We start from the raw sequence: 12,709 nt of genomic DNA on the forward strand, positions 1-12,709 counted from the left end.
AAAAAAAAAAAAAAAAAAGTGGGGACTGCTACTGCACCCCAGTAATAATACCAGGGATTTGGGTGTACATCATCTGAACCTGGCAAACAAGGTCATATTGACCTTCATGTCATTAAACTTTAAAGTCATGAAGTCTCCATGAAGGCCCCTGCTCTTATGTACACGTTAAAGATCCTGCTGAGGGGAAGGAAATATCATATTAGGCTTCATGTTGTCTTATAAATCAGTCACAGTTTCTTTTCTTTAGATCTAGCTGCAACTCAGAACCACCTGAATGTCTAATATTGGTTCATCTGTGCAGACCAGATTTTGCTTCCAACTGAATGGGCACTTTTGATGGCATATACTGCATTGCAGTTTGACTTCACAAGCTATATAGTCACAACTCAGAGTGATTTAGCATAACAAGGTGTATTTTCTGGGTCATCAGTTGTTCATGGTATTAGTTTTTCTAAGAAGCCAGGTAAACGTTAACATTTTGAAATAAGTAATGTCAGTTAAACTTTCCTATACTGTTTTAGTATATGTGGGATACTGATCCATTTTAATAGATCTTGTATGGTCTGTGATTTAACCAGTTCAATGTCCTCCTTGTCCTGGGTTTATAATTCTGAAGTTTGTGTCAGCCTGAGAAACTAGATCAGCCACTGCCTAATGTTTGAAGGTCAGATATGAGGTGATATGCCTATTGATGTATAATGTTAAAATGTTGAACATATGAGAATGTGTTTAATTTTTTTCAGTTTTTTTGAAGAGACATATGGTAGAGCTACTATTTATTTCTATATTCCTTGTGTTTACATTGTGTTGTTCTGAATACCTATTTTCTGTATTCAGGGAATATATACGAACAGAGGAGTTGTCCTCCACGTTTTATCTTCAGGGCGTCTGATTGAAACCTCAACACTAAGAGCAATAGAAAGATCCAGTTCAATTACCATGAAAAATATTGTCAACACCTATCTTGCATACTGTTCTGAAAGCCACAAGACTGGTTCACTTCACATTTGCAAACCAACTTCAAGATGAAGCTCCTTTTGAGAGAAATATCTGCACTTTGGGCATGTCTGCACGTAATGGTACATCATCATAGCAACGTGTTACAGTGACGTAGCATCTGTGGGCTGTATACATTACGTCACTATGGCAACATACTGCCTAAAAATAGTTGTGCATGGCGCAGTGCAGGCTGTTACTGCTCCGTCTCTTAGTACTTCCTAGAGGTACTTTTGGAAGTACTAAAAGGCAGTGCAGTAATAATGGTGCCATAGCGGCTAGCAGCAAGTATAGACATGCCCACAATTGCTTACACGTGGATAGTTTGTTGCCTGTATTTGAAGTCAGATGAGAAATATGTGGGTTGCTATTCTCAGTGCAGTTACCTTCTTGATCCTGCTCTTTCTCTACAGGTCTCTACAGCCAGATTTTGGTGATACAGATCAGAACCAGGAGTTGAATCTGAGTTTAAACTTTGGATGTGATGGATCCATGGGAGATCAGAGTTCCCGACCACCATACGCTTTGTTATGTTTACTAATTTATTCTAGATTTGGAGTGAGGGAAGAAGAGATCAGAGACTGTGCTATAACCTAGCACCTACCGGGAGATAGTTGCATGAACTTAAAATGTCTGCATCAAGGGTGGCCAAAATGCAGCCTGCAGGCCACATGCGACCCACCAGGCCATTCTATGTGGCCCCCCCAAATTTAGAAAATTTAATATTTCTCTGCCCCTGGCTTGCCAAAACTCAGTAAGCAGCCCTCTGCCCAAAATAATTGCCCACCTCGGTCTACATGGTCTGACAGCCAGTAGATCAGTGATGCTACGTAAATCTAAATTGAAGAAGATGGGTAGCACAGAAAAAGAGGAGAAAACAAACGGACCTTTTTTCCTCTTACTCTTTCCATATCCACAAAAGTATTAACTGTAACATGACTCCCATAAGCAAGCATAAAGAGTTATACCAATAAATATACTTTCTGGAAGTGGGAAAAGCAGTCTGACAGTTCAGGAACTGACCATTAATATTTAGAATCAGAATCTAAGATATTGGGAAGGGAAAGGTTTTTGTGTGCAGGGTGAAAAGAGTAAAGAAAAGATGCTGTTTTCTGTGACAACCTGAAAATTAAAATAGCTGTTTCTGCCACTTGCATCTAATAGTATAGCTGTGTCATCACAGACAGATGTCTTAAAGCTAATGATGGGAAGGAAGAGAATGAGTCAGGGAAGTGGCAATTCTTTGGTTTACTATGTGTAAAACTTAAAAAGCACTAATTTGTGCCAAATTATTCATTCCTTGATCATGAAGATGCAACCATTTTTGGCAGATGTCTTGTAAGAAATAATCTATACAAGCAACCGCTACAATATGGCAGTGTTAGGTTGGATGTGAAACAATGTGAAAGTGAAGAGACAGATGAGTCTGAAAGAGTAATTCTGCCAGCATTGGTTTGTCCTCTACACAGCGTTGGTGGAGAGGTAAAAGACTGCACAGCAAAAAGCAAAATTCAACAATAGCCCCATCTTCCAAAGATTATCATAGCAAGATCCAAGACTTGCTTATGTTCAGTGTCTAATGCGTAATATAGTTATTGGATACATTTAATAGGTACCTTACACTACAAACAGGGATTTTGAAGATGTATCTGGCTTAAGTTTCTCTACCATTCCTCTGTCCCTGTCCTCACGCCCCTGCCCACCTCTCCCATTTGTGTTCCTACCTATCCTTCTAGGTCTCCCCCCAGACTGATTTTATTAAACTTTGTTCCTTCTTTTTTGCCATGTGTGCAACTGGAAGAACAGGTGGCAGCCAGAATCTTTCCAAAATAAGAGCCAGTCACCATTGATATCCCACTTCCAAAGGAACCATGTCTTTTTGGACAGTCTGAGCTTTATTTTTCCTGTCCTGTCTGAAAGAAGAAATACTGTTACTTTTTTCAAGTGTCACTCAGCTTTTGTAGGGTCTTTGTGACTTCCCCAGGGTCCCTAGGTTGGAGAAGCAAACCAGGGATTAGGGGTAACCTCCCAGTGGTGGGCTATCAGTGAGAACAGGGAAAGGTTTCTGCAGTTGGAGACTGGTACTATAAGACTATAAGTAGCTGTTAAAACTGGATGGCATTGTCCTTTTTTCCCCTCTGTTTCCTGCACACTCTCTCTTCCCCCTGCCCTTCACTGCTTCCCAGCCAGGGATGAGAATTCCAGCAAAACAAATGTGAATCGTCCCTTTTTATTTTAATTTTAAATTCCATTCACTTCAAGCAAATACAAACCTTAAATCTTCTTCCAGTCTATGAGGTGCTAACTGCCTAAGTTTATGCCTAGGAGCTACTTGAGATACTTCAAGAGTTTTCCTTAAGATGTTATAAAGTTCCTCCTTTACTATGCACTTGGGTACAAACATAAACTGTACTTAAACTGGTTCTTAACTTTTCAAAGATTGGGTTGACTCTAGAATTTAGGCATTTGTTTTTATACAGATTTAACAGATGCATTAAAATATTTTATAAGGCTCCAGTCTTGCCTCTTCAACATATTTAACGTGCAGTGTTTTAATTAGCCAAGTTTTAGAATAGCGAATCAAGTTCTGCTTTCACTAGCACCTAAGCAATCCCACTGGAATTAGTGGGTCTGCACATCTGCAAGAGCCGAATTTGGACTTGGTGCATATCCACTGTATATAAATGTAGCCTTGATTACATGAGTCAAACAGCTCACTGGGAGATGCACCAAACGCCAAATATTGTTTGTTAGCAGGGAGTTATGTGTTCTCTTTATAGTTTAAATCTGAACCGTATGCCTTTCCACTTGAAAAAGCTCTTGTGGTACTCAGCTGTAATATAAATTGGAGATCTAACTCTAAGATGTAGTGTATCCTTTTCTCCCATACATTTGCCATTTGTTCCCATACATTAAATTAGAACGTTTACATGATAAACTTGCTGCTCCCATGGTACTCTGCATGGGTTAGCTTCTAAACTGGAAATGCGGTTAGCCATGTTCACAGGTGCTGTGGGTGAGATAATTAGCATGGGGTAGGCTAATCAGCATTATCACTGAGCCTAAAGCACCATGCAGACATAGTTATACTGCTTCTGACTTAAACGGCAACCTTCCAAAAACAGCATATGGTACTTGCCGGTGTCACTACTAAGAATAATAAGAATACACATAATGTATATAATGAATGTTCCCTCCCTCTTGCCAAATTCATTTTTTTTCTGGTAACTTTTGTGAAGATTCCAAATACTACAGAGAGGTTAAGATCCTCATTCATATAATGTATATAGTGATTGTATGGTGAATTCTTTAAACATCTGTCCCTTGATTAAAAAATTAAAACTACTTAGTGGCTCCCTACAATGACATAAACTCCCTGCAGATTTTTTTTTATATAAATCCATCTTTGAAGTTGGACCACAGGTTAGCTGTAGCCAATTTTGGCTTTTTTCCTTGAAAAGTCCAGACTTCTCAGGCCATTTTAATGTGTTTAAAAGCCCTTTGTTTTTTAAAAACCTCTGACAGTCAGTTTGGTCCCATTTTGTCAATTTTAACATTATGTGAAAAACATATGGATTTGAATCTAAACCAGTGGCAAAAGAAACATTATGTTTTAGTCTCATAAATATCAGAATTAGGAAAGGGGAAAGAACTCGGTGTGGTGCATGATTTCTGCATGTAGACTTGAAGGAGCAAACTAGAACCTCTACTGGCTGTCAAGTATTATAGCTGCTCTCTTTTAGCATTTGGTGAGAATATATTTTCAGTGGAGTTGAATACTGCATGGTGTTGCTATATGAACAAAGAAAATGTAGAACTGATGTTTTAAAAGCTATACATGGATGATTTTGATGCTATTAACACTAGAGGTGCTGATATATAGTAGTTGTTGGTCTCAATACTTTTAGCAATTAGTTATATAGGGTAGCAGTTCAAGACCTAAAACATATTAATGAAAATACAACGAGTATTAATCCCATGGCACTACTTAAGAGCTGTGACTTTCTCAACTGGAGGAAAAGCTAATTACAAAGTTAAACTGGTGTCCACCTTCTCGCCCCTCCCTTCCCCCCCAAAAACAACCAAAATCCCCACAATATTGCTTGTACTGTGTTGATAAGTTTTTTGTAAACCTTGTTGGTTATAAAAAGCTGTATACTTCACATATTAATTGAAAAGTCAGTAAAAGCTATAAATGCTGAGTACTGTTGTTCAGGTAGAGGAAATGGTTGTCTGCTGTGATCTACACAGCAGTAAAAGTAATATTTCTTTTGTTTTGATACAGCCAAATGATAAACCGTCCCTAACAAGGCACTAAGTCAATATTCTAGAATTATAAAAAGGACTGAGGGGCAGAATGAATAACTTCATTCATTTTTGGTCACTAGAAAAAAGTTACTGTAGCAATAAAGTTAAAGGCAGAATTCCTATGATAATAAAAGGGCTTGGCAATCTACTTATTCAAAAGATTTTTCTACTTTGTGGAATAAAGGTTGAGTTTGTTTTCATGTTATATACATACTTTTTAAAGAAAAGCTGCTCTTTTAGTCAGAGTTGTAGAATACAATCAATAGTGGACACTTCTCCAAACAGGGTCGTAGCCCTTTATGTATTTTGACCTCTTTAAATTGTTCGGGTGGTACAAAGGGACTGAAAGGCAGAGACGGACAAGGTGAAACTTTCCATAGTGTGGAGGGAAACTTAAGAGGTGCATCCAAGTCCAGTGTACTCAGCTCTAAATTATTTCCTTAACCCTGTTGAGCAGGCAGAGGCATGTTGGGATCTTGCCTGGAGCTTTCATGAGGGCCATCTTACTTTCCAGCTTCCTACCTTAATGAATCACTTTTATGCTCTGTGTTCAGTGCCCAGTTAGACTGTTCTACTGTTTCTAGCAGTACAAGCTTACTCTCCTTTAAAAATAAGCTATGTAGAGTTTCACATTTGTCTCCCAATATTTTACCTATTGTTGTTGCAAGTAACATCTACCATTGCTCTAACATAAAGAGGTTTGTGAAGCGTTTAAAGATAAGAAATGTAATCAGTGGAGGAAGGATTCTCTTTTGTATCTACAGCACTGACGAGAAAATACATATTGGTAGATGAATTCAGGGAAAAGCATATTCAATAGAGCGTTTGTAACAGTGTAATTGAAATTGTCTGTATTTCATGTTGGTGTGATAACGTGGGGTAGGGATTCGAGAGAAATCTGTCCGTGCTAAAAGTTGCAGAATAGGAAGCCCATTGTTATATCTTGGCATTATATGGCAGTGAGTAGGTACAAAACACTGATATATTTGTAAGCATTATATTTGGAGATTTTAGGACTAAAGAGTTGTACTCTAATTATGAAAAGTACTATTTTGGTGTGGAGATTGAATACAATTTGCTAGTTGTTAGCTGGTTAAATAACAATTATTTTCACCACTTAAGGAGAAGAAGATGCAAAATGCTATTGTTAAGGAGAGTGTTGGTTATAGCTATGTTGGTCTAAGGACATAAACCATTGTTAAGGAGAGAAGATGTATTTTTTTTTCCTTGGCTATGATAACATTTTGCATATTTTCATCAATATCAGCATTTTTAAAAACTCGCTATTCAAATAGTTCATGTATATTGAGTATTTAAAGAAGTACAAATCAGTTAATCTCATAATTGGAATGGACAAAACAAAATGCTTACACAGTTATGCAATTATATACTTACATTAACTCTTTTAGTGTTTTATTAGTCTGTTTATAGAATTAGGATTGTTTTTTAATTTTAAGGGCATATGCACAATCAGTGTTAAGATACTGTTGCTAGAAAAAGATTATTGAAGAATATTACATATTCTAAAAGGTATTATGCTAGTAAAAGAGAAATAGCTTCTGTGTCATTAGAGATACTAATTCATTGGAGTTATCAATTCAATTCCTATACAAAACCACGTAGAACAAGATCGATGAGTTAGTTATTTAACCAAACCAAAACAAATAAGTATTAGGGTTATTATATTATTATATTCTGAAGATGCAAACATAGTTAAATGTAGGCTTGCTAGTGACAATAGTAGGCATCTGTAGGACTGGCTTATAAAAGAGGAAAACTTGCACATGAAAATTATGAAGCAGATTTTTCTGGCATTGATACTATAGCAGAATCTATTTAAGATTTATGTTTCTGGTAGATTAACATAGCACATTAAAAAGCAGTATATATTAAGAAAGCTTTATAAATAGTTTGGCTTATACTTACCCTTCTCTGTGAGCTTCTCCTTTTTCTAACTCCTGAATAACACCCAACAACACTTTTATGGTTTCCTGGCTTGAACTGATCAAATTCTCCATCATCTGAAGCTGTGCTTTCAAGTCCACGACTTCTGTGTGAGGCACAATTTGTTGGCATCCTTCACTCACAGCAACTGCTGTCTGACAAGGCTGACTTTCTTTCAGAGGTGAAACATTTATCTGAAGGGTCTGTTCATTACATTCGGGAGATTGGCACTGTGCCTGTGATGAGCAGGCCTGAGGATTTACTGATTGGGACTGCAAACCATTAAGATGCACAGTTCTCTTTTTTTCCTCATCTGTTGTTGGGCACAATAACCATTCAGTATCTGCTGCAGAGTTTTGCGAGTCAGGCCGTATGGCATGTGAACTGGACGCAGGTAAATAAATGGTAGCTACTTCCGTCTTAAACACTTTTCCATGTGCTGATTGATTAGACTCCTCATTACCTAATGGCCCTGTATCATGTTTTGCTTTATCATGCAGCTGGTAATCAGGTTCTTCTGAAGTAGAGTCTGCTGAGTTTTGAAGAGAAGAAGGTTCTTTAGTACAGCTGTGCAAATCAGTGCTTTTACATGCCTCTGAACAGTTGTCACTAGAAGGCTGATCTATTGCATTCATGCGTTCATTAGTATGGGAAATAAATTCTGCGGTCATTAGGCCACCGACCTTCTTGCTACATTGAGCAGCCTCCCCTGAGTTTTTACTGTCTTTATCCTTAATATCTATTAGAAATCCATTGTTTTGACTCTTAAAGGTGTCAACAGCTGAGATGCTTTTAATAATATTCCCTTTTTTGCGGTCCAGAGGGAATGTCTGGTAACACTTTTTAAGATCTGGTGAAGTCTGAACTCCTGTGCTCTTAGTAACATTAGGTATTGACCTTCGTGCAGGCACTGTCATATATTTACGATAAGCTGTTTTATATGAGATGGGCTTTGTTTCTCTTTTGTCTGTATGTTGTACTGTAGATAGTTGCTTGTCCCTTTGTTCATTCTGGGCCTCACAGATATCTTTAAATCTCACCTGCAGGGCTTTGTTTCTTTTCTTAATCTGTCGGTTGGGATCCAATGCATATTTCATCTCCAAGGCAAGTGAAGCTGCTGGTTCAACTTCACTTTCAGAGGCCGTGAGTAAGCATTTGCTGGGTTCCTTACTCACCATGATGCCTGTATTTAAAAACAGTGTAAGAAGTCTTTTATTATAACAGCAAGGCTTGTTTAATTTAAATATCACAAACTTATAGAAAAATATCCTGAGCATTTTTCAATAGTCCCCTTTCATGTTTATCGAAAACCAGGCTCTGTAGGAAAACCTGCACCAGTGGTTCTTAACTTTTTAGATTCAAGGAACCCCTGAACGGGCTCAAGACAAAGGTCAAAGATAGTTATATTAACATTTTTTAGTCAGCCTGCTCTTAATTTTCACTCATTTTTGAACTACAGAAAAATACTAGAGCAATTTTCCTGTTGCAAAGAACTCAGGAAGACCAAAACAGGTCCCATGTTTTTAACACTATAAATTCCTATTTGAAATCTCTGGGTTTACCTAACAGTGTTAATATTGCTTGGGCCCCACAGCACCTTTGAAAAGATCTCAACACGTGCCAGCATGCCGTGGGACCCTGGTTGTATTCACTGACCTGCACTTGTGAAGTGTTTCATGTGAAATGGCTTTACCTCCTTTGCTGCTTTTGGGAACAATGTGCATACCTCTCTAATTTTTATTATGAACATCACTTCATTTATTGATGTTTGAGAAACTATCTGCTGGACAGGAGACTTCCTACTCTGCAGGGTGACTGCCAGTGAATAATATTGCGTCCTTTTTGCAAAACATCTGGAATTTTAAGATTCTAAGAATGCTGTATAGTCTTGCTATTGTTATAATTGCTGCTCATTTTGGATTTTTGAGTATGCATAATTCATTTGTTATTAGTTTGTAGAGGACAGTTGTCTTTGAAACCTCTTGCTATAAAATGCAGGTCTTGTAGTGCAACGATATACAGGAATTTAATATCAGAATGTTTGAAAGGACTACTAATTGTGTAGTGGAAATAAGGCTTAATAGGTTGTGTTTATATGATAGATCATACTGACAGAGATTAAATATTCGGAGCGTCTTGCTCTGCTTCAGAAGACACCCAGATTTTAAATCACTGGTACTTCCCTGAAAGCAATGGCTTTGGTAGAAAGCAAAGTTTTTACTGCTTTTACATCAATGGATTCTTCAGAACTTAATAAGAACAGTGAGCCATTTATTAATATTGAAAAAATATTATCTGTCATAACTTTTTTACAGTAAATCTGGTTGAAATATCTAGCGAATAAAACAGGAATGCTGCAGCAATTAAAGGAAAAACATATGCTTTATGTTGAGCATTCAGTATTCATCTTGTACTTTATTCATCTTATTAATAATAGTAACTAAGATGATACAGGTGGTCAATTATTCCACTTGAGTATACTACTAGAATAACACCTTAGTTGATTTTGTTACTTTTATGTACATGGGAAAGTTAACTTCAAATAAGAAAAACCGTTTGGTTCAAACTCTGTCCTGATGAAAACTGACAGTCATTTGAAGTCAATAAGCTGCATACCAGCAAAGAATCTGCATCCTATATTTATGGTTTCCCCCTCCCCCAACTTAAATAAGAAGTTGTTAATTGTTTTTATAATTGAAATTAATTGTTTCCTCAGGTTCATAAACAGCAACAATTTTTGCCTACACTTAGCAGGAAGCTTTTTACTGGGAAATATAGTGGTTTAAATGAAAAACTGTTTACATGACTAATCCTTTTTTCCCCTTGCCATTGTTTTAGCATTTATGTATGAATGAGACTCTTTTTTTTCTCTCTCTCTCTCTCTCTCTACATGTAACACTAGCTATTTATCTCACAGATTAGCATGACATTTTAATTATGACCTTAGCTTTAGTAAATATTCAGCATTATGATGTTTATGCTATTTGTGATTTTGCTTTATTTGTGGAGAAGGTCCCTAAATTAAGGTTTTGTTTTAAATGCAAAACAGAACCCAACCTTAAAGAGGCCATTTGGACTAGAGCCTTTGATCCAGAGGATCCCAAAACACTGGGAAAACTGTTATGGTTCAGGAAGTGACTTCATCTGTTGCTGAAGTGTAAGCACCTCCTCAAGGATGAAAGATGCAAATAGATGCTCTGTAGAGTATACAACAAGGAACACCAGGTCTATCTTTGCAAATTTAGAATAGACTGTATGTTTTAATCACACATTGTTAGGATTTGATTTTTATATCTCATTTGAAAAGATGTAATCTTTAGCAGTATGATCATCTACTGCACAAACCTCTTACCAACATTGAAAGTATGACATTTCCAGAACCACTTAATCCACGTATTCTTTGGAGGTCTCCTGTTCCAGTTCTGACATTATTCTTGGTAGGATTCACAGTGTAATGCAGGATGACTGCAGGATTTTTCTACTGAGATATTTGAAAACTCTATTTTATGCCTTTTCTCCCCTTAGGAAGAAATGTCCAAGACTTGAGTGCCCCAAAATCTTTTGTTCCCATGACAGCTCTGAGTGAATTGTTATTACTGTTTTTAAATTTTCAAGATGTCTTAAGTCAGTTGAGGAATGCTCAGTTGAAAATCGAGCTTCCATACCTTTAAAAGGGTACAAGCTTTGCTTTTCTTCAGTATAACTGGCTTCTGTGAGCATACTTAAGCAATGCAGGGTTTCTTGAGAGCAACAGGTCTGTCACACAGACACAAAAACATTATATAATGCACAACACGCTGATTAATGCTATTGTAATGCCAAAGCAACAGAAGACACTTTTAAGCAAAAAACTGAGCGTATCACTGTCACTTTGAAGTGTTCTTTTTGTCCTCTGTAAGCTTTGTTTGCTCATTTGTAGCCTGCTGACCTGCAGATAACTTAAGGACACATTTACACGTGCTCCAGGAGTTGGGGGGTACTTTAATTAAAGCAGCTCTGAGACCTGCTCTAATTAAAGTGACATAGTGTATCAGTGTCCCCGCGCTTCAAAATGGTGGTGGGGGTGCTTGAATTTAAAGCTCATTCAGTGAGCTTTAGTTCAAGTGTCCCTGCTGCCATTTTGAAGTGTGGGGACACTGATGCACAAGACGTGAGAGGCTGCTGGAGTACGGTAATTGCCCTGCTCCAAGTCTGCTTTGATACACATTTTTTTTTTTTTTTTTTTTTTTTTTACAGTGCATCGGAGGAGCCTGTGCTCCTGTACAGGTACCCTTAGTTTTCTGGGCATTTTCATTATTTCAAAAAGTCTTGCTTATATGAGTTGTTGGATCACTACTTCTCTTATCTTTTAAAGGCTTTTTTCAATAGCTAGTCTATGAACATGTTAGAATGCTGCTTTATTTCTGTCCTTTTAAATTCTGTCATCTACAAGAGACAAAATCTGACATCAAGTATCAGCTAACCTGAATTCTTCAATATAGCATCAGAAAATTAACTGCTAAATTCAGATACTTTTCTTTGCATAGTTCTTAAGATTTTCAGATGTAACCTTATTGATTTAGGCTTGTTGGTTTTCTCTTTTTGAAAAAACAAAAGAAACCAAAAAAACACCATTCTTGTAGCAACTCAAGTCCTATATTAGGTCAACACATCCTGTGTTCCTAATTTAACTAGCTGCTTTTAAAATCTCACACCATTACATTCTAATGAGTGGCGGTAAACTCCTCTAAATCTAATAATTTATTAACAGGTACCTGAAGTAAGGCCGATTAGAAACCAGAGCATAATCTGTCTAATTAATTCTCTATTTATAACCATAGCTTTCAGAAGGATATGGGCAAGGGTAAAGTTTTCAAAGTAAACTTTTCTGTGTCAGCCTGGAAGGAACTGAGTAAGGCACTTATAGAGAAAAAGATTCTAGTGCCAATATAGTAGTTTTCAGGCTCAAAATAAAAATAAAGTAAGTTGTAAATGGGGTGGCAGAGCCCTTCTGTTCATGCACCATTATAAAGAGCGGAGCACTTTGTCTAAATCTGCTGAAATGCTGTTGATTCATTGTGAAAGGTGCAAACTCTACGTTGCACATAAAAATATACTAACAGCACTCTCTGCAATGGGAATGGGGAACTGGGACAAAGGAAACACTTGTGGAAACAGTAAAAACAGCCAAGATTAGAGAAAACAATTCATGTGAAGTTTGGTCAGCAAAGCTGAACCCTGTCAAAGGAGTGAGTTCATAACACCAACTTGGGGATTTCAGGGTAAAATCCATTTCATGATGTAGTCAGTGGGAAGCCTTCTAACCTCTGAAAAGGCCATATTTTTGCCCACTGTATCTTCTGAAGGCAAGGTAGGTATTCAGCTTGTTTACAAGCCTGCTGTCTCTGACACACACACACACACACACACACACACACACACACACACACACACACACACACACACACACACACACACCCCC

At 37.3% G+C, this 12,709-nt stretch overlaps 2 protein-coding genes across 3 annotated transcripts in view; one reads left to right on the forward strand and one right to left on the reverse strand.

Moving 5' to 3' along the window:
- DOCK1 (dedicator of cytokinesis 1) overlaps positions 1–12,709 on the forward strand; it is a 599,368-nt gene that overhangs the window by 239,240 nt on the left and 347,419 nt on the right. The window lies entirely within an intron of this gene.
- FAM196A (family with sequence similarity 196 member A) overlaps positions 1–12,709 on the reverse strand; it is a 64,235-nt gene that overhangs the window by 35,063 nt on the left and 16,463 nt on the right. The window contains exon 2 of the mRNA XM_019502994.1: positions 7,231–8,431. Coding sequence (XP_019358539.1) covers positions 7,231–8,426 — 1,196 coding nt within the window. The 5' untranslated portion in view covers positions 8,427–8,431. The remainder of the gene's footprint in view (positions 1–7,230; positions 8,432–12,709) is intronic.

The sequence above is a fragment of the Gavialis gangeticus genome, unplaced genomic scaffold (genome assembly GCF_001723915.1).
Source record: "Gavialis gangeticus isolate Ggan-Ray unplaced genomic scaffold, GavGan_comp1, whole genome shotgun sequence".
Taxonomy (NCBI): Eukaryota; Metazoa; Chordata; order Crocodylia; family Gavialidae; genus Gavialis; species Gavialis gangeticus.